The sequence below is a fragment of the Molothrus ater genome, chromosome 3 (genome assembly GCF_012460135.2).
Source record: "Molothrus ater isolate BHLD 08-10-18 breed brown headed cowbird chromosome 3, BPBGC_Mater_1.1, whole genome shotgun sequence".
Classification (NCBI taxonomy): Eukaryota; Metazoa; Chordata; class Aves; order Passeriformes; family Icteridae; genus Molothrus; species Molothrus ater.
The window spans coordinates 56,074,823-56,098,261 of NC_050480.2; the positions used below are offsets into that span (position 1 = coordinate 56,074,823).

General features: G+C 41.0%; 1 protein-coding gene across 1 annotated transcript in view; it reads right to left on the reverse strand.

Moving 5' to 3' along the window:
* Positions 1-23,439, reverse strand: part of PLEKHG1 (pleckstrin homology and RhoGEF domain containing G1) — a 126,017-nt gene that overhangs the window by 25,157 nt on the left and 77,421 nt on the right. The window contains exons 4-5 of the mRNA XM_036380094.1: positions 21,053-21,591; positions 4,330-4,430 (exon numbers count right to left, since the gene is read on the reverse strand). Of these exons, the coding sequence (XP_036235987.1) occupies positions 4,330-4,430; positions 21,053-21,591 (640 nt within the window). The remainder of the gene's footprint in view (positions 1-4,329; positions 4,431-21,052; positions 21,592-23,439) is intronic.

Here is a 23,439-nt window from a genome sequence, read left to right on the forward strand (position 1 = left end):
GAAGATCCTAGAAACATTCAAGAGCAGGTTGGATGGGGCTCTGAGGAACCTGATCTAATTGAAGATGTCTCTGCTTATTGCAAGGAGGCTGGGCTAGATGACCTTTACAGGTGCCTTCCAACCCAAACTAATCCATGACTCTGTGACTGACAGCTCTTTAACAATAATCATAGTGGTGCAGTCAGACAGTTGTGTAGCTTGTATATCAATTAACATGATATCAAACTAATTAACTAAATAATTAAGAAAATTTAAAAGCTACTGAAGCATGTGCACTGTCCTATAAAGACTTTTTGTGTTTACAAGCTTTACTTGACCAAGGAAAATGATGAACTGCTCTGAAAAATAGTGGTGAGAACTGGGAACATATTTCTCATACATGAAGAATGTTATGTAGCTCACTCAGGAAAATTAGTCTACGTTTAATGTGTTTCTCCATCAAAGATAAAACGGTTAGCCTGGAAAAAGTTTTAAAGTTTTCTGTGAGGGACTATATATGCATATATGTTCTACATGCATAAAAACAACACATGAGAGGATTTTATAATTTTTACATCCCAAAGAGAAAATTAATTCATTTGAGCAGGAGCAAAGCAATAACGGAGCCTGTCTGCTCTTGAATTAAACTCAGTTATTGAAACTAAATTCAGTGAAAGAAAGAGTTCAAGTAGAAGAAGAAAACCTCAAAAGTTATCTCATTGATGCAAAGAGTTTTTAGTCTTACTGAAGGACATACTCAGAGAAGAAATTGAATTTTCTGCCAAATTGTTCCCTAAAAGAATTTTCTTCTTCTCCTCCTCCTCACCCTCTTCCCCCCCCCCCCGACCCTTCCCCCACCCCCCACACACACTCACACAGATGATTTTCCATTTAGGGACACTTTTCTCTCAATTCACAGCTGGTTCCCTGAACAAGTTTTGTCTAAGAGTTCCTATGCCTGTATCTAGGGATCTACCCTTTTCCCCTGTAAGCAGACACAATTTCCCTCTGCATGTACAAAAAAGAGTAAGCCAGAAGAGTTTCCTGACTTGTTCCTTGCTCCTCTAATTACTAAAGGAAGGAAAGGGAGAAATCAACATGCAGTCACAAGGAAAAAAGACAGGCAAAGACCTTGGGTTCAGCACTCACTAAGTCACTTTGTAAAATGACAATTTAACCTCTGCACCTCAATTTCTCCCTTCATCAAAATGGGAATAAAAATATGAGCCTTGCTTGATACCCCACCCTCATGAAGCTCATTTACATCAACAAAAGAAGCAAGCTGTAGCAATGGTGACCATAGCCACCAGTTATACTGATTGACTGTGTCCCACACACAAGCTTTGGAAATAACATCAAACATGCCAAGCAGGCTCAGAGGATTCCTGCTGGCTGGCAGTCAGAAGTTCTCCTGATGGCCTAAAGTACACAGCGCATATATATACATACATATATATATATATATATATATATGCTGGACTGTCATTTTATTCCTACTGGTCTCCGATGAAACCACATCATTTCTCCTTCATGATAGAGAAGAGGAACACTTAAAGATTGTATGTATTCATGCAATTGAATCCATGTGTATGTGTTAAATGCACTAGTGGTTTGTGTCTTCAGCACAAGCCCAGAGTGTAAGGGCTGTTTTTGAATGAGTTTGTTACCTATACTGCACTCTGCTCTGTCTCATCGGGATGGTATGAAAAGGATTGGTAAGAGCAGTCTGCCACTGTAAAAACAGCAAAACTGTCATGCTCACGCACTCAGAAAATCTTAAATAAATGCCTATAAAAGGAAGCTGATGTGAAAAAGTATGGCTTTTGTTATAGGCTGCATTTAAGTACCTGGCAGGAGGCAGAAAGAACAATGGAGAAAAGTGCTGGTCCTGTTCACCTGAATATCCAGAGGTTTTCTGCTGGTCACAGTTCTTGGCCTCTGCAACTGGCTCGTGCCAGCCAGCCAGGCAGGGAGCAGGGGCGAGCACTGCTGGAGGAACTCTGTGCTCTTTCAGCTGAATCACTAAAAAGATTCAGACTGAAACATGACACAGGAGCCAGGGCCAGTGAAGACCATGTACTGAGCTATATAGCTTGGAAAATCTGAATCTGTACGAACATCATTGGGAGCTTATGCTAACTCCTTTGGGATGAGAGAGGGAAGCATAAAGACTGACAATTTTGCATACAGTGCATTCATTGTCTTTTCAAGTCAAATGAATGCTTCAAGTCAAATGATTGTAAAATGAATCAAAGTCTTATTACAATGCCTTTTAGGATATTTTGATTTTTTGATGAAGCTTTTATGATGGCTTCTCCTCAGAAGAAGCCAGACCTTACCACCATGAAACTCAGAAAGAGATAGTTTTTCAAGAAGAGATCATAATCATGAAGTAGCTAACAATTACCATGATCACCAAATTTTTGCCATTCAACACACCACTTGAAAATCCTAGGTAGTTTAACTGAGAGAAATTCCCATTCACTGAAATGAAATTTCTCAGATCTGCAAGTCTGAAAAAAAAAACCCCAGACTGAAACCTTTGATTATGATTAACAGTCGAATTCAAAATTGAGAAAAACAAGGTAATTCTAAATCTATAAAATCATGCTCACAAAAATGACTAACACAGAACTGCCAAGTGGACCTTTTTCTGAAGCTAAGGATAAATAAAAAAGGCTCTAGAGTATGTTTAGGACCCAAAAGCTACATGCCAAATTTCACACAGGAGTAAACTTAATCCTTGAAGCTATATTGCTATATTGGGATCTACAGTGAGTGTTCAGTTTTAAGAACTCACAATTTCCAAGCAGAACTTTATATCAGAAGGCCTGAAATACATCAGTAATTTACTAGATGCTTTGGACAACTTTCCAGTAGGTTTTAACCATTCTAACATATCTATCTTTAAAATTTCCCAAAACTGCTTTTCTTTTTTTTTTCTTTTTAACTGCTGCAATTTTTTTTTTACACAGCTCAGTAATTCTCTATAACAGCTGATCATACTTGAAAGTAGTTTTAGTAAGCAATATTTGCAGTGAAGCTGGCATAAATGCATCCTAGCTATCACATCTGTCATTTTCTAGCATTTGAAGGTTCAGAAAATATAATGGCCAGGACTGTATTTTTCCGCTCTGTGACCACTGGGAATCTGTAAGCTCACAATCATTGTCTCATGGCTCTAAAACAGTCCATGAGCCTGTTTTAGCATGCTCCCACTATGTATTTTCCAGCTGTTAGACATTCAGTAAAGTCAGTTGTTGTAGCTGAAGCAGGACACAGCAGCTTTCTAGTTAAGCATATTTCCATTACCCTGCAGTAGCTATTTTAAGCTTCAGGAAAAGACTTTAGATTTCATCTTTGTCCATAAATTCTGAGTAGATCCATTCTCACTCTTTCCTTTGACACCAAACAGCAATCCCAGCGGCTGAAGCCCTTAAAAGTAACTTCCCATGATGATGGAAAAACATTGAAGATGATCTTTGACACAAGTGCTCCACTTCAGAATCCTCTTTTGATTCAATTAAATTATCTGTTGCTATTCAAAGAACACAGAGGTTTGGGAGATGTTTTGTCAACTAAAGCAAAGCTAAGAGAGCTTTTACAGGAGTATTGGTATGTAAAAGAGGTGGGAACTTTATGTCAATATATTTCCTGCATCGGTTGAATAGTCAGGTTTTCCTTAAATGCTGACTAAGTTAATTTTTTATAGTAACAGAGGATTCAGACAGAAGTAGCAGTAGCATGCTCCTCAAACTGCAGATACTGAGATCCCACACAATGTGGCACTAGCTATGCAAGCAAGACATTTTACTTCAGGCTCCCAATACACACTAGAATCCCATCTGCAGAGTTTTAGAGAAGGCTGCAAAGACACTGAACAAAAAAATTCAAGGAAAGGTACTTGAATACAGGCTTGAGAAATTAATTCAGGGAGCACATAGTAGCATAAATCACTACAAAAGCCAGATCTGGGTGATGCACATAGGTACACAAAAGGAGCTGATATAGTAGGAATAAAAATCTCTTCATTAAGGAAAGAATTTCTTCTACAGTGGTCTTGCATTAAGCTCAGTTAGAGCACAGAGCAGGTTAAGCTAACATTCATCTAAATACCCAGCATAAAAGCAAAAAACTAACATGGAGACCATCTTGGTGTATCAAATAAACAGCTAAAAAAATCTGGTGTCAGCAAACCAACTTTGCTTAGAATTAAAATTAGATAATTTTTTGATTCATAGATCTTGGCAGTTTAAAAGTGATAAAAGTGAATTTGGCTGGTTTCCTCTTTGCTCCCTCTCGTTAACTCAGGCTATTGAGATGTTTCCATTCAGCTGAAAAGGAATTTACCTGTTGAAATGGTAGATATCCCGTATGTTTCCAAACAGGGCTGATCGCTCCTCTGTTCCCAGGGAGAGCTTGGTCTGATCAGTGATACAGTCGAGGTAATCCTACAAGAGAAATGAGAGGGAGGTCTTCAGACATTTCCTCCTTTCCTAGATCAGTAAACAGAGCTATGTTTTATTGTACAAGATGAGTCTCTGAATATCAGTTTCACCTTATTATTACAATAAAGCCTTCAGCAGCCCCTCTGAGAACAGTCACTCTATTATGAACGGTAACAGTACTTACTGTTCCCTGAAACCAAGAAAATAACAAAAGGCTGAAAGCTAAGTTATACCTCTTAGACGGCACAGCCAATGTTTCTCTCGCTACTGATAAACGAATGTTTTCAAATTTCATTCACAGTGACAGTTTAATTGATCATTTGTCTGGCTCAAAGACAAAAAAATGTAAGAGATGAAGAATGTCATTTAATGCAGTCTTAGTAACAGAAAAGCTATATAATGAAGAACAGAAAGCACACAAACAACAGCGGCTAAAAAAAGCAACCACTGAATAAATTACTTTTTAAAAAATCACGGTTACCAAAGAATGCAGAGTATGTAGAAGACAGATCTCAATGTATCTACGTCCATGCAATTTACAAAGCATAGAGTTACACTGCAAATTACATTGCTATATACTCTAGCATAAATTTCTTTTTGCCCTTACAAGACTGATAGATTGTCATCCAGGGATTTTATTTGAATAAGAACATGACAGCTAGAAAAGCTCAGATCAGCAGTGTTCTGGGAGAATAACTTTCCCACCTCTTCCCTCACTTCAATAAGAGCTAAATGTCACCTTTTTTCTGTTGCTGCTACAGTATTAAAACTCTCTCATAAGGGCAAACAAATCCAGCAGGCTATTTAACTACAGCTCATGAAACAAGAAACCTGATGTGCTGCCACATTCACAAAGAAATTCTGCTGGAGTATGGAAATAAAAGTGAAAACAGCTGAAACAATGTGAAATAAAAATAAATAAAATCCTTTAGCCTGTGGCTAGACAATGTGGTGTGGCAACCTCCCAAAAGCAACACAGCATTCCAGGGTGCTGTGGGGAAGGAACCCTGTGAAATGCCAAAAAGACCATGAAAACTTCTAAGATGTAACTGTGCTCCTGAGTCACATAGAAAAAGGTATTATAGAACACATACACTGGCCAAGATTTATTCTGTGTAAATTCTGTGCAGACAAAGGGTTTGAATCAGCCAAGGATCTGACTTTTGGTTTCAAGGTGTCCTCATAAGGAAGGTTAAGAATTACAGCATTTAAGCCTCCATGCCCATATCCTTCTGTTCAGCTGAAGCAGTGTCAGCAAACTCAGAGGTGTAGCCAAGATTGAGGTTTAGGTATCAGCAGAATTTCCTGTCCCCTTCCCCTATCAATAATCCACACTCCATCATCACCTACAGTTAAAGGTAGCCCTCATCACTCCCAAAACTCAGTATTTTTTGCCAGGGCAAAGCAAGTAAGTAGATTCCAAGGTATCCTCAGTGTCTTTAAGAAGAGCAATGAGTAGCAATAGACAGGCAAGTCCCTGGAGATCTATGTCATTTCTCCTGTGATAGCATCCAAACTTACTCTACCTTCCCTCCTGGCTGGCAGCAGCCTCAGTGCCCACCCCTGACCTTGAAATAGATTTGTGCAGGAAGTCTTTGGAATCACATCCACACACTCCCTGAATTTCAGCTTTTTATTTATACTCAGAAGCTGCAGAAGAGTAAAAAGGTTCAGGATAGTGAGGCAGACAGGACTGCAGCAAGCATTACATTGGGTCAAAGGCAGAAACAGATAATATATTCAGGCCTACTCCAGTAATAGTACTAAACAAATAACCTTTTCTGACCAGAGACACATCTTCATCATATAAAAGCAAAGAATAGAAAAGCTCCAGTGTGATTGTGACCCTCTGAAAACATTTTCAGCACTGCAGGGACACTGCAGCATCCTGAGCTGATATGACAAGGCTGGCCTTCAGAGGAATGGAAATCCTACATTAAGTAACTCCATACAGCACATTTAATGAATAAAGAGGAGTTCTTTTCCAATTCATTCATCTCAACATAGCCGAAGTTTGGGTTTCTTCAAAATAACAAACAGTCCACAGTTATTTTCAGTATTGTAGACAGTGTTACATGCATGACCTGGTTTCTGCTCCTTTTGTCCTCTTAGCCTGATTTTCCTCCACATATACCTACCCTTCTCAGTCTTTTACCAATTATTAGTAAGAAAGAGGGAACCAGGTACCCTTCTAATGTTGCTGCCAAGCAGCAGCCTGCAGGTGCTTTGGCAGTTTTCCTGCACTCCTGTAACATATGCCAGTATCAGCCTGCAAACACCACACACCCAGTCTGTGCTCCCTTTTGCTAGAAGTTCCTTCAGACTGTGCTTCAGGCCCCCTTCTTCATCCAGCCTCAGATCAGAAACAAACCAGAAACAACTGGATGGATTTGTGCTTCCCTAGGGTAAGGCAAGATGGCTATTTGTTCAAAATTCTTGGGATTCAGAGTTACCTTATACCTCACCTCATTTTCCTGCTAGGAAATGACACAATCTGGGGACTGCTGTCCTGGGTTAGCTTTCTAACTTTGTCAATATTACTGACATGGGACTACAGACATGTTTACGTTGCTGTTATTGGTGTAAGCAGATAGACACACAGCAAAAAGCTCCAGGTATTCAAGTTTTTGGGAAAAAGGTGGACCTTGGACAGTCTTAACACACTGGTGTCCTGCAGATCAGGCCCTGCACAGCAGCACACTGCTTGCACTGGCTCAGCCAGTGGGACCTGTCTGATTATACTGCTTTATAGGGCACGTGTGCTCTCATAAAGGCTTCATGAACTCATCCAGGAAACAGATGCAGTATTGGCATATAACACCTTCTGCAAGGACAACACCACAGGCAGATCAAAGCTACCCAGACGTGGGGGTTTTCCTCATTATTTCTTAGCAAATGGTACTTTACCCCCATGGTAGTCACAGCCGTGTATCAACAGCTGTTATCATCTGGAGCCATAATGAAAGGTTTGGAGCTACAAGATAACAACAGGGCAGGCTGCAAATGTAATGACATGGTGCAGAAATCAATGAAATTTATCAGAACAGAGTACTGGCCTTATTCACTTTATTTGTTTCTTGTCAGCATCTATGAACCCTCTGTCGGCACCGAACGATTTGTTTATAACCTTTGCCTTTTACTGCTTCTCTGCAGTTATGGCATAAACATCTAGCTTACTTTACAGGAGAAAAAAAAACCCCTCACAAATGTCCATCTCCTTAGACTGATTTATGGACCATGGTTTGCTCTCATGGTATTGCACAATTTTCTCCTCCCTTTTCCTTGAAACTCTCCAAAAACTAGGAGAGTCTTGCCAGACTGCCCTGCCTTTCTTGCCGGGTTTGATGTTCTCCCCATTTGTCTTTCATCATACCAAATCCATCAGAAGGAATGTCTGCTAGAAGCTGCACAGCCTAACTACCGTCTCCTCCTCCACAATCACAAAAAAAAAAAAAAAGATCTCTAGAGGAATAAAATTATGAAAACACTAACCTTAGAGGCTAAAAAATATGAATCAGAAATGAGAGAAAACTGTCAAGAAAACCACAAAATGAGCAGAATATTTTCACATATTGACTAATGTTTTCCATGGCTAAACTTTAGAAACCATATGCAAATGAGTGGTACCTCTTTATCTAGCCACCCTGATTCTCCTTCGAACACATTCACACCCCTAACTTTAAAAACTCCATCTATTGTTGTTTAGACCATAGTATAAATCAGTCATTACTGTGGTAATGTTAAAATTGCACATTAAAAGGGATAATGTTAATGCTAATATTAACATATTAATTCTAAAAAAAATGGGGAAAAAAACAGACTGCCTTGTAAAATGAGAATCAATTTTTATCCTGCTCTGCAAGAAACATATATACTATATAAGTTCATAGTAATCCCTTTACAGGGCAGGAGTGTGCATATAGAAATTTCACAAAAGATAAGCAAAATTGTTAAAAGAGCAGTGTAGTGGCACAGGTACACCTTTGCCAAGAGGCAGGCCCACAAGGCACGCAGGACTGAAAATCTGATTAAATATCAATACCAAAAAAGAATCAAAAAGGATTCTATCCACTAGGAAACTGCTTTCTAATGCCTAAACAAGTTGCAGGAGAAAGCAAAGCTGCCCTATGTCTCTGATTTCAGCAACACACTCTGGGTTCAAGAGCTGAGGACTTACTTACATCACAAAACCTCAGTCTCTGACCTAAAAATATTTAAAACCAGGTATTTATCAAAACTTCAGTGGCTTCTAGTAGTGTTGCAGACAGAGGAAGGATAGGTAATATTAAATCAAGCAGGACATGATCCAGGCAGTGCCATAGCATCACTCAGACCCTCAGTTTTCTGATACTCCCTAGATCTGTGCTACTAGTAAAGCAGATTTTACTCCTAGGTACTACCGCATACTCATGGCCATATTTTTTCCCAGCTCCGCTCTACCCAACAACAATGTGTTTGGCCAAAATCAGATGTCTGTGGAGAAGAGGAACCACTGAAACAGCTCAGCAGCCTTAGCCACCTAAGCACTACTTCTACACCACTTGGAGGAAAAAGCTGCAGGCCAGAAGGAAAATACGCCACATAATGGATCCTATTTGTAGCCTGCTAGCTTGAGCCATGCTGCCCCAACCAGCCACACACTTGTACACTGAGAAAGGTGGGCAACAGATGTACACTAGGATAGACACTATAAAATGCTTCCCAGTGCTTATTCTGCTAACTGTTATAGGTAACTATAATATAACTTTTGCCTGATTTTTTTTTTCTGTTTTTTTTCCCCATTATTTATTTTATTTAGTAATTTATCCAGCATGCATAGCAGCATACGCTGAATGTCTTGTGGTTCAAAGAATAGCATGCTATCCACTCAACAGGTGGCCAAGGATGATGAATTTTGGTCAGGGCAGCTCATTGAAGCTCTTTTCAATTATTTAAAGTACTGCTTTGTTCTGCAGAGGCAATGTACATTCGTATACTAAGCATACTTTGCTATCTTGCTCTGGTTCCTTTGGCTATATGAGTCCAAGGGATTGAAACCTAAAAATGCTTGCACTGTCCACGCTACAGATTCACTACAAGCAAACCCAGAAACCCTGAATAAAAAAGAAAATTTATGTGAGCATGTCTTTCTACTTTCTGCTTTTACTGGTATTTGGTGGGGTTTTGTACACAAACATCTGAAGCTGGAAAAAGCTCACACAGACCAAAGCATGGACAGGTCTGAAGGACCAGCCCCTACCCAGGGCTATGCCCACTAAGGCACAGCACAGTGCTGCCACTGACCAACAGCCTCAGCCAGGGTCTTTCTGAGGACAACGCAGGCTTGGAGACACAGCCTCCTCTGCTCCCTTCAGCAGTGTGAGCAGAAAGCTCCTGTGCTCTGTGTGCTTCCTCCTCACCTTTTCCACTTGCTTTATATCCCTCCGTACTTGTATGTTAGACTGCCACTTGTCAGCAGCAGCAAAGCTCTGCCCTGTGGGAAATGGGCATGCCAGGCCTTGCAGGTGGGCTTGGGAGGACATGCCTACACATCCAAGGACGTGCTTGGAGAGCACTAACTCTGCCATCAAGGGAAAAGGACATGGAGAAGACCTCCCAGCACTGACAGCCAGCCCCCCCTACAAATGGAAGCAGCCAAGATAACCCATCTGCTTTACATAATCTGACACTAGGTGTGGTTTGTGATTTCCTCTCCAGTATCACTGCAGTAGAGCTGAGTCTCTGAGCTGGCAGGAGGCCACCTCACCAGCACCAGCCCTCTCCCTGGGCAGATGGTGGAGGGTCCACACCAAGCTCACAGCTTCCTGGGAAGTGCCAAGTGCCAAAGTGACACGTGCAGCTGGCTCACACGCAGCCCGCAGGCAGCGGCAATAAAGCGTGACACGGTAAGGCGATACTCTGCTGACTGACTGCATGTAGGAAGGGCAAAGATTGATGGTGGGAGCACTCAGGAGAACAGGGCATGAGGAAAGACTAAAAATACAGAAAGCTTTACAAGTTTTATTTCCACTGTTTAACACAGCAGAGTAAGGTGACCATGACAGAGATCTCCCTACACTTCACACAGTTAGGGGCTTGTAATAAGTAAGTTAACAGTATTAACTGAAATTTTTCCTAGAGAAGTGGATTAAAAAAAAAAAGTACTTTTTTCTATGTAGCTATTCCTGAGGACATTGAACTTCCTCACCTATATTATAGATATTAAAACACTGTCCCATTTGCTTCCACTAAGGTCTGGAAGTAGTGACCCCTAGTAGGTCCCCCCTTGGCTTCATCCACATGCATGGAAAGCCACAGGGGGAGTTATGTGTCAGCCAAAATTAGCAGTGAGAGATTCCTTAGTCCTAACACTATGCCTTGCACCTTGGAAATACACGCTTTCTTTGGTTTAGGCTGCCTTTGAACAGTTGTGGCCATGCAGACATGAGCACAGGCACAGTCCTATACAAAGTTAGAAATTTCTAGGGCACATCAATGTCAACAATTTAACAGTCAGGAGATCTTGTCACAGGACTTCAAGCTGTCAGAGCACAGCTAATCTCAGGAAATGAACTAAAGAATTTGCCCTGGAAAACTCTGTCAGTGAGAGGTCCCTCAACATTGTTGCACTGAATCCATTCAAAGGGGCCCTGGGCAAGGACAATTGCCTCGCCAGCGAGCACGGCTGGGAGATAGCAGAACAGCTTCCTGCAGCTCTGGGTTCCCCCTCACTGCTTTAGAGCCTGAGCCTTTAAAGCAAGCTCTACACATCCTCTTGCCCCTGCCCCAGTGTCAGAGGAGGCCTGTATCAATTTCCAGCTCTGTCCCACAGTTCCCTTCTAGGACTGGGGTGGGGCGACTCACATGTCCTGCAATGCCTACTCCACCAGTCAAGGTTCTTATGTCCTCTCTTTTTGCCCAGTGTATGCTGTCTTCCTGTGTCCCATGAGATGTTTTAGCACGAATGCTGTGCCCATAAAGCTTTCTGGGAGGGTTAAAACCTGACACCAGCTGATCCAGCATTGAACTGTCAGCCTGCCTGGATGGACTGCTCTCATGGATTTTTGCCTTCTTTGTTGTAGTGAATTTTTGCTCTAATGAAACACGGTCAGAGTTTAACAATATTCCCTTGTTCAACTGCAGGAATTCCATGCTAAAATCTCCCATCTTAAAAAGACACCTTGAAAGGCAGGCTGTCAATTAAAACAAACTGTAATTTTACAGAGATGCATTAAAAGCACTCACATTGAAATTGTGATTGATGGCTTGTACACAGACAAGTCCTGTAAATGGTCCAACATCTGTAAAGATGATTATGGGTAAATCACCAGGAACAGAAACTCATGTGAAACCCCACTTAGACACTTCAGCACACAAACTTATTTAAGTTGAAACCCACTGATTAAAACCATGTCCCACATTTATCTTCAGTTATCAGCCAGCACCCACTGCCACATCAGAGTTACAGGATTTTTCCCAGAAGGCAGCACTCAAAATTGCTGCTCAGAGGTGTGGTAAGGAGCAAGTTCAGAGCACAGGTGGAGATCACAGAATTACAAATGCCATCAGTAGTTTACTGACATGTCATTAAGAGCAATGTGATGCCCTCACCTAATGCCTTTCTAAAGTTAAAAGGAAACACAGAAGAAATAAGAACAGTAATGAAAACAGCCAAATGAACACAATAATAGTAATATTAGTAGTAGTAATTAGGATGTCAATTAGTTTGAGGTTCCCAGGCAGATGAAGTGCTGTAAAGATTTCTAGATCTATATCATTGGTGTCAATCACCATCATCATTCAATAATCTCAATCTTACTCAAAAAAGTACCAGCTGGAAGTTCTTTGGAAGTTCTTAGTAATTATAAATTAAAAAAAAAAATAAACTTCATCAGGACATCTATAAATTATTTTTCACAACGCACTTTAGTGGGTCTGATTATAAGCTAATCGAACCATAATCAAACAAAACACTGAGAATTATTAAGGCATATTTGGACTTCCAATATATGAATTGTCTAGGAAAAGAACCTGAGCCTTGTGGTGTAGACCCTTGCCCTGTTAAATAAACTTTCCCCCAATTTGTAAGGCAAGTGAATGATAACATTTTTAAAAGAGATCTCAATATGCTTACAAGTTAAATGAGACATTCCAGAAGAGAAATGTTTATTTTAAAACACAAGAAGGGAAACTGAAAGAGTCTGTTTTCCAAAGAATATGCAAACCCAGCAAAATGGAGAAAATCTGCACACATCCTAAACACACATTTATCTTAACCCTGGTAACCACATGATTACCAGAGACTTCTGGATGGCTTTTCTTATGAATATATCAAGAGCAATGAAATGGAACTTTATAGTGGGTGGTTTGCAAGGAAAAACTTTGTTCAAGTGTCTTATTTGCAAAACGGTCTGCTCATGAAACCAGGAAAAATAGCAGCTACCTCCACACCTTAATTTGCAGGAGTGGTAAGAGCAGAAAAGAGAGATACTACTATGTGGTTTGTTAAGCATTCAGGCTTAAAGGTCATGGATCACTAGAACACTCTTCACTGACAAGTAATATTTAATAACAGTGATACAACAACTTTAAAAGTAGTCAAATGTTTCCATGGACCAAAATGGAAATGCGTATAAACACAAAGAAAAGTCCAGAAACTATGGCCTGGGTGGAAATGCAGAAATGTCTTTGCCTTTAAGATATCACCTCCACATGATGGAATTTCTTTACAGAAAATCCCAATTATTCTGCAAAAAAGATATAATCTCATTAAACATTGTAATGCTTATTGAAAATTTTGCAGCATAAGCTGTACATCCTCTCCCTGCCTCTCCACTCTCAGACCTCTTCTTCACACTTTTCCTGCCCATTCTATAAACTTTTGTAGAGCTGCTGCTGCTCTGCTCTGTGGAGCTCCTTATCCACGGCCAGTAAGCAACAACAAGACAGAGAGCAGAGGTGAACAGATCTCTCTTTTGTTACTTCCTGAATCCCAGAAGGGCTCCATGCATCCCCCTAGGCAGGGATACAACCTCCTGCTCCAGCCTCAGTGCAGTCACAGGAAGGATGTTTCAATCCTGGAGTCCCCTGGCTGCCACCAGCACTCCTAAATGGCACACTCCATATTTAAATTACATCTTCCCCTTGCCTCCCTGCTCCCAAAAGAATAAAGCTTTCTGGAACAGAAGATTAACTTCCATCCTTTAATCTATGTTCATTCACATTCAGCAAGTGGGTAGGAGGTTGCAGACAGCACGGGTGAATGATTTACACCCTGCTGCCAGAAAAGGGAGGACAAGAGCAGCAGCAGCCAGGCTTTTTGGCAATTCTGTGGCTCCCTGGAAGAGCAGCAGCCCTCCCTGCTGCTTCTCTCCCACCCACAGCTTAAGAAAGGCTCAGTGTACATTTATAGACAGCTCATTTATTACTGCAGTGTAACTCACCCCTCTGTGCTGTCCAAACACAGAGCTGACCTTAAAACAAACCCAAAGCTATGGCTATACATTTGTGCTGTCTTAATGTCTGCAGTCCCAGTCAACCAGTGAAGCTCTGCAATCACCTGACAAAGACAGACTCTGTCCCAGCAAGTTTCTACAATGCAGCTGTAAGATAAGAACTGGATGCAAAGTACAGGTGAAGGAAACAGAAGGCAGCAATGATATTTTATTCAGTGTCTTACTTGGGAACATGCTGAATGAAAGAAATTTATGAATGTTGCCAGCAGAAATAAGACCAAAGTAGTGATAATGCAGATGAGAAAAACCGTGCATCGGTATATTTAACCCTGGCTTTGTGTATTTTCTGTGAAGTTAGTTTACAAACAGCTCCTGTTCATGCCACAGCACAAGCAGATGCTTACACCACACAAATTGTTTATTAGGTTACTTCTGGTTGTCCACAACACACAATATTCCTACTGTACAGCTATAAAACCTCTTTCTCCAAAACCCAGAACCATTCCCATCCTGCCCAGAAGCAAAACGAGGTTTGGGTTTTGCTTCTGCTTTTGTTAGGCATCATTAAAGGGCACATATGATGAGGAGTTTACAGCATATGTAGCTGGCAAAACACTTCTGTTCAAGATCTCAGAGCTCCAGAAACAACCGCATCTAAAACTATTTAAGACACAAACACAAACCCCAGTTTGTGTATACTTCCACCACTTTAGGTTGCTTAAGGATGTTTAATATGGCTCACATACAGGAAGGAAGAAGTCCACAGGGAAAACTGAACTATCTCTGAAATGCATCAGAAGAAAGAAGTCTGATTTGCTTTTATTTAAAGGTAGCCAGAACAGCTATTTACACCTGTTTGATAACTTACCCTGTGATGTTCCTAACTACCTCCCTTCCCAGCAGCCTGCACTGGTCCTGATTCATAACAGCAACTCCAGAAACAAAACACAATATTACTGCCCTCTAATAAACCTATTTACAAATTCATTACAAATTAATTAAGTGGAACATTTTTCTGCTCTGATTTACATGGCTCTGTTTAAACTTCACAAACTTCAAGAAGGCCTCTTGGACATGTACTGAGATGCTTCAGTTTCAGCTGTGATATCTCAGTATCACTGGACAAAACCTCCCTTGCTTTTAAGCCAAGCTTTCCCTTAAGGAGGTCAATCAGAATTTGACACTGCTCTTTCTTCATGTATAAAAGAAAAACAGTGAGAAAATTCAGCTCAAAAATTTAACAAATACTAATCACAATTAAACTTATCACTGTTGCATAATCATACTGCATTTATACAAAACATAGTATTTGTTTTTCACATAATTTAAATTGTTTATCCAAATTTTCACATGCAACCTATGTCAGCAGTCCAAAGGTGTCTTTCTCAGGGATGCAGGTTAGCAGGCATAGAAAAAGAGGTCACGTGTAGAAATTAACTATAATGTGGGAACAAACATTATGAGTTGCCTTAGCTATATGGCAACTCCCAGAGAATTAACTTTCAGAGCTACATTACCCAGCAAACCCAGAGCACAAGCAGCTATGCTTTTACTAACACATCACAAGTGACAATGTGCACACTGCAGTCTTCAGAGTGGTCTTTTTAACTAACTGCTTAAAACAGAGAGGGAGACGTCCTCTAGCTGCAGCACCAGGAGACAGGAAACAGGGAACAATAACATTCCGACACTGACTTCCTCTCAGAAGGGTTTCCCTTCATCACTGGTGCCCCAACACGTATCTACCTCAAACATCCAACATTTCCCCTTGCAAGGCTTGCTCCCAACCCCACAAGGGGTATACAGCTTCAACAGACATGCTCACCTCAGATGAAGCTTTCCATGCCAGAAACCTGCCTCCCTGATGAGCTGTTCCAGGAGATTTCAGCAAAGCCATTCCCCTGAGGCTTTTTGAGAAAGAATGCCCTTTTTTCACTCATGTTGAAAAATTTTGGTGACCTTTCCCCTGAGAAGACAAGCACCCCCAGGCTGACTAGCAGGGACGTGAACCATATCCTCATGTCTCAGGGAGAGAAAAGCAGCAGATTCAAGCATAATGGAGACTTTGTTTCTCAGAGTAGTGCCTTTTGCTGCCTTAATGTAAATTCCCCTATTTTTGACCATACTGGGGTAGGGGGGAGAGAAACCCTCCAAATTAATGTATCATCAATAGGAATCTCTAGCAATGGTCCTTTGCAAGGTTCAGCTCAGGCTTCACAAGGCCTTAACCCACAAGTGCCATTCTCAGGTGCTGCCAGTGATATCTGGCTCAGATCTGATCTTCTGAGGCAAGAGCATGGAAAGGATTGTTCCCACATCTCAGTGACTCTCTGCAAGCCATAAACAGTATAGAAAAGTATGCTGTGCAATTTCAGGGCAGAGGAGACATAAAGGAGTACTACAGAAAGATAGGAAGGACAAAATGGGAACCAAGGAAAGCCTGGTGGACACCCCTCTTAAATTCTGTGTACTTAAGAGGGCAGAAAAATTAGGAATGGTGATGAAAATGTTGTCAGGCCTGCTGAGAGAACTATGGAGAGAGCTCTGGAATCAGCAGAAATGAAGAACATGAGAAAGTTTAATACTGAAAAGCAAAAGATCATGTAAGGAAACGAGACAACATACTGATGGGATGCAGGTGGGATTTACTGAGAGAAGACTTAGGACAGAGAAGCAGAAAGATCACAAGCAGGAGATTGTGCAGAGGGGAATGGGACTTTTTCAAATGAGGAGACTTAAGTATAAGAGGAGGGGGCCAGGGACCAAAGATCTGGAGAGGAGAAAGGACAAAGACTTCAACTGGTACAGTGGAGATGCTTTAAAAAAGGAAGTCACATTTGGGATTAAAGTGTAGAGGAATCAATTCACATAAGTGAAGTCTCCCAGATTTCAGACAGAGTTCAAGATTTCTGAAGCTCAACCCATGTTTACATCAATATATGTGAAATACACTGACAATGCACACTTTAGCCCCTTCTAGTCATTCTATAGATACCAATGACCTTATAATTACATTTTTATACTGACAGCGGTGCAGATGCAAGTATTGTAATAGTGCATTTGCATTGTTCTTTTATTTTGCAAAGGTAAAACAGAAATGTCTATGTCTTTCTACAGTTGCAAGCATTTATACACATTATGAATGGGGGCTTCTGACACCTATGAACTGCAAGGGCAAAACACAGATTTTTTTTATAACTTCAGGGACCGCTTTTTACTCAGGGGAAAATAAAATCACTTCAGTAAGTGACTCTCTAATTGAAGTTTAGGTCTATTATAACTACATTACAACTTGAAAAAGTCAGGCTAGGTCCTGAAGAGGAAAAGGTCAGTGAGTTCTGTCCTGGCCAGTACACCTGTCAGCATGACACAAGCAGGAAGCAGAGGTATCCAATTTCTCATCACAAACTTGCCCAAAACAAGCTTCAAGCTGCACTCATACAAAATTGTAATTATCCTTAACAGATCATCTGATAAAACATAGCAAATGGTGGTAAAGTTCACTCTATCCTTGTTGCAATGCTTGCCTGTGCAAGAATCACAGCAGCGTGCCTCAAAACAATGCTAACCCAACTGTCCTTCCAGGTCACAGGCAAAATGGCTGCACTGGCTAGAAAAGCAGTTGGTTTTCAATGCTTATCCTGGAACAAAGGTGCCAAACAGCACCTGTACAGCCTCCTCTCACTCATCCTAAGCCTGCCAAATACTTCTTGTCAGCAGTTGGAAAGAAAACTGGAAAACATCAGCAGCTCTCCAGGATCACTTAAAAATCACATTAACCACATCCCATGAAGTCAACTTCTACTTCTGTCTAACAATCTGGCACTGTTAAGATCACCCAGATATTTAAAAGGCAACAGAATTTATGACTTTATTTACTAACCAATGACCTAACATCATTAGGTCAATATGGGCATAAAAAAGGATGAAATTCTATTTTGCCCTATTCCTCCAGAGTATTTTACTTCAGGCATGACAACTCCATGTTCTAAGGACAATATAGGCTGGAAAGGACACTGCCCAAAATACTGTGCTAGGCTAACTCTTAATGAGCTGACTTTTGATATGACTAGTACCAGGATCCTACATGCAATTTCACAATCATCCATGTTAGTAGGTCATTTGTGCTCAGCTAGCCCTGGAAACCAGTTCCTGGCACACTAAAGACAAAAAGGTAATGAGCAGTCATCAGGTATTCACCAGGGGAAAGTTGACCAGTCTGATAACCTTTTAACTATGAAATGACTGGGTTGGTAGATGAATGGAAAGCAGTGGATAGCGTCTACCTTGACTTCAGGAAGGCTTTTAACTCCCTTAACATCCTCATGCACAAGCTGGAGGAGCAGGAGTTGGATAAGCAGACAGAAAGTTTGACTGACAACTGGCTGAACTGACAGGACCCAAGGGTGGTGATCACAGGCACAAAATCTGGTTGGAGGCCAGTGGTTAGTGGCATACATACACTAGGGGCTTATTCTGCCTTCCATTCTGGTTTATGTATTCATTAATGATCTGGCTAATGGGAAAGAGCGTGGATATAAAAAAGAAATGATCAAGAGAAATAAACGAAACCAACACCCCCAACACCACCACTGAAACTAATACAAAAAAGCTCCCACCCCCTAAAAATCTAAAAGCCAAACAAATAGCACCCCCACCAAAGGAAGGGAAAATACATGCAAATTTGCTTTGTATTTTTATACCAGAAATGTAGAGAATGTAGATTCATGGATGTGAGTGTTGACATCCTTTCAGTTCCAGCCCTGAAACCTGTTTGAAAGTCCTGGAAACAACAGTGAGAACATATTCTTTTTAAGTATGTTTCTACTGCCTACAGAGAACTCAGCAAATCCCTCTACTAGAGGACAAAAAGCATTAGATTACATCTCTAATGATAGCTCTTGGATGGGGTAGAGGGTGATTAAAATAGCACCTATTGATTTTTTCCTTTTTGTTCTTATGCTGTTCTCAATCTGATTCCTCTTCAGCTTTCAGCTCTTTGTATGTGGGTTGCCCCCCTCCTCTTTCTCCCTCCCTCTGCCAAAAAAAAAACCTGCACCCTGACACAGAAAAAAAACCCAGCCCTCCTTACTACTTTTAGACTCTGCACATAAGCTTCTGGGGGTGCTGGTGGACAACAAGCTCTAGATGAGCTAGCAGTGGGCCCTTGTGGCCAAGAAGGCAAATGGTATCCTAGGATGCCTTAGGAAAAGCATTGCCAGCTGGTCAAGGGACAGGATCCTGCCCCTCTACTCAGCCTTGGTGAGGCCACACCAGGAGTGCTGTGTCCAGTCCTGGGCTCCTCAGCACCAGAGACATGGAGCTCCTGGAGTGGGTCCAGTGGAGGACAATGGATATGATTAGGGCACTGGGGCATCTCTCTTACAATCAAAGGTTGAGAGAGTTGTGCTTGTTCAGCCTTGAGAAGAGGGGAATTTTGTCAATCAAGCACCTGAAGAGAGAGTGTTAAGAGGATGCTTCCAGGCTCTTCTCTGGGGTGCCAAGCACTAGGGTGAGAGGCAACAGGCAGAAACTGATGCACAGGAAGTTCTACATGAATATGAGGAAGGGTGACTGAGCACTGGAACAGATTGCCCAAAGAGGTTGAGGAGTCTCCCTCACTGGAGGTATTCAAGGACCATCTGGACACAATCCTGTGCCAACTGCTCTAGGACAGCTTGAGCTGGGAGGTTGGATCAGACAGTTTCACATGAAGCTTTCTAGATTCTTTATCAGTTGCTGCAGGAAACAGGCTTGGGCATTTCACAGGTTCACAACTCCTTCAGTTCTTCCATAACTAAAAATGCATTTGCCTTATTCACTCTACATCTACTGTAGTGATGCTTGAAGTATTTTCCAGAAAACACTTATTGGTATTCTTGCTTGTAATTGGAAAATCTGTTACAAGATATTCATTTTAGTTTTCAGTTTCTCAAGTTGTACAGTTCACAGCATAGGAGGATGAGTGAGGGCTAAGGAACCAAAACCATGAAGTCATGCCTAATGGGTGGTTACTATACACAGAAACTGACTTGGTTCTGCAATATATGACAACCTTAAACACTCCAAAATGAAACTCAGGCAACTGTTGAATGTAGTGAAACAGCACCAGCTATGGAAACCAATGAAATCTTGGAGAAGCAGCAACCTTTCTCAGAACTTTGCAGGGTGGGGTACTGCTGTTTTAATCACAACATGCATTTTAGTTATCAAAGCCTTCACATTTTACCCCTGCTATTGTGGGACCATGCAGCTTAGAGCTGAGGGTGGGGAAGAGTGTCTCCAGCTGGCTGATATTTCCTATCTCAGATGGCCACATACACCTACCTAGAGCTCCAGGTTCTACAAACAGCACACTAAGCACTTCTTTGTGTGTTAAACATGTAGGCTACAAACAATAGCCAAGGAAATCAACTGTCATCTTAAAAAATGCAAAGCAGAATGATGCTGATGACACAGACACAAGTACAGAGTGAAAAGAACAATCCACAGAAGGACTCATCCATATTTTTCCCTGTACTAGAAAGAGAAAATGAAAGGTACTGTTAGGCTAGGGATTGGACAAAAACTCTACTGCTGCTAATAAATGCTACAGCCATTCAGAATAAGCATTAAAGAAAATGTAATTCCTTCATATTACAGCAAACAATCAGTATTTTCCAGCAGATACATATGCCATATTAAACACTACAGGCCAAGGACAGAGAGAGAACAGACTGCAGCTGTGAGCTGTATGAAAGGGACAGGGAAAAAGGCAGGAACTTGCAGGGCTAGGACTCAGGGAAGACGGGGAAAAATCAGTAAGACCCTTCAGATAAAGCATATGAAAAGGCAGTTAAATCCCTCTTGCTTCTTACTATACATTCTAGGACACAGAGCAATCTAATTTTTTTTGTAAATATAAAAATATTATATTTTTTTACTACAAAGCATTTATCACTCTTTGTTCACTACTGCTGTCAGCTGTAGGATGTTTGTTTTCTGTTATTTCTTCATGAAGACACAGTAAAGTCTTAGATTTATCTAATCAAATAAAATCTAGAAATACATTTGAACAATGATGTTACACTAATTTATAAAGACCAGCAAATGCCAATTCCATTGTCAAGTCCATCTGGCCCACTGTGAAATCAAGCAATGTAAAAAATGGCATTATGGAGCAGTCAACACTGTGTTAACCAAGCCCCCTACCTTGACAATGCTTTTTAGATCCTGCACATACATCCTCTCTGTCTCCAGAATCTCTTGGACGACTCTGTCTACGTAGAGGAGCTTTGGACTGGTGGGCTCTGTGACCAGGGACATTGCACAGTTCTTGCTTGCTCCTTTTGGTTCTGCTTTCCTTGGCATGCTTGGCCTCTTCTCAAGGCTTCCCTCAGGATCCTCTTGCTCCACAGCAGAGTTTCTGCATGTCTTGCTGCTGGAAAATCGCCTGGCTGGGACCAGTTCTAGCTTGATGGCACCTGTTTCTTTATCCTGGTTAAACAAACCCAAGTGGCTGTTTGAAACCAAGGTCATTCTGCTTCCGAAGGAGCAGTGGCTGTCCCTGGAGGATGTGGAGGAGGAAGTGGAACTAAAGCTGACAGGGCGGTCACTGTCTGACAGGTCCATGGTGTTTTTCTCACAGTAGCGGAAAGTTCTGCTCTCCTTGTGCAAATCTTCCTCCTTCTTCTTGGAGTCAAGGGCCTCTGTCACAGCTGGTACAACATCAAGAGGTAAGTGGAAGTCATCTAAACAAACAAACAAACAAGAAGTGGGTTTATTGTTCCTGCTCCATGTAACGCAAAAGTTGACGGCAGATACTTTTAAAACTTTTTGCATAGAAAGCAGCCAAAACTCAATTTAAACCAAAAGACAACCAGAACAACATGGTTTGGGGCACACTGTAACTCTAATGCTTTTTAGATTGTGGGGATCCCCCAATGAGGGCTACAACACCACATTCCTCCTGCTCACACTTCTGCCTCTGGCACATCCTTCTTCTGCCATTGTGCTGGGCTTGTCGCTAGCACATCCACTGCTCAGGCTCAGCACAGGAGAAAAACAGAACTCAAAACATTTTCTCTAAGGTTATAAAAGACCCACATAAGTTTACTGGGAGCAGTCCCTCCTATCTCCCAGCTGAGCCCTGACCCTGGCTTGAGAGGTTTGGAAACCTCAAGAAACACACAGTGATTCCAGAAAGCATCTTTCATTTTGAATCCCCTAAAGCCAACAATCTTAAAAAACCTAAAAGCAGTTATCAATTACCAGCTCTGTGGCTTGCACAAAAATACTAAAAGCAGAATGATTTCCCAAAGAAAATAATGTAGTGTCTGAAGAAAGAGTCCCCACCGGAAAGAATGCTGCCAAATAATTCAGTTTTCTACTGGGAAAAATAAGTAATTCTAAAACTGTTCTGCTCAAGCCAGAATATTACCCCCTGCTGAACTGACCCAAAGCTGTTTTTCAGATCATTGCAACAACAAAATAAGATGTCTGTCTTCCTGTTGGCATTTCAATTCTGCTTTATTTTCCTTGCCAAACTGCCCTGCAGGACACTGTCCACGATGCAATGCAGATTTGTCTCTGGCCAAGTTCTTATGCTGTATTGTGTATGCTCAATACAGCATTAGAATCAGCAAAAGCAGCTGCAGGTAAATTCAATACTTCAAAGTTCTGTTTCAGTAAGAAGTGTCATCCCAAAAAAAATCTTTCCACAAACTCATGGAATTTCATAATGCCTGTCCTGTGAAAAAAGGGAAACTTGCAACAATTTAGGAAGAAAAGCAATACTGGAGCTACCCACTGCACGGTAGCTTAGTCCTTATTTTAGTCCAGTGACAACTTTTCAAAAATTCATACAAGTAATTACAGCTCTTGACAGCAGTTTCAGTAAAGAAACCATAAAGCTGCAAATCAAACCCGCCCAACCTTTAAGGTGGCCCTTCTTGAACTGAGTCAGACTTGCTGTGCAATTACAAGCAGAAACCTCCCGACACACAGCTCCTGCAGCTGTCAGAGCAGGGGGAGGATTTCATACAAAGCTGAAAGCAACTCTCCCATTTTTCAAAATAAATCCAAAACGAGCAGAAATAAAATACCAGAGAAGAATGTTTTGATTTATTTGGCCTATCTTGAATGCATAAGACTTCATTTGTATATGAGTATTACTAACACCATTTCAGTCATGATGGGATTAGCTTTCTATTAAGAAGTATTGCCCTCAAGGTGTTGCAAAGAATTAACACTGAGAGTAATTTGCTCAGTACAAGGGTTAGAAATTGGCCATGAGATTAAAAACCTAATTCAGAAGGTCTGTACCTCTGGTTTTATCTTGTAGTCTGAAAATCTATAGCCTTTCTTTGTGCCAATTTCTTCTAGTTTTGAAGCACAGAAGCATATTTTCATACTCTTTTTGAAAAAATCACATCAAGTACCAATTCAAAAATAAGATATAAAACAATAAAATCAGGGAAAATTAAAACAGAAAAATGCAGAAGAAATAAAAGAGAAAATTGAAATTCTCTTGTTTCTATGTGGGTACAGAAAATGATGTGTGCCTTGCTATTACTGGTGATAAGAAAGCATACATTTTT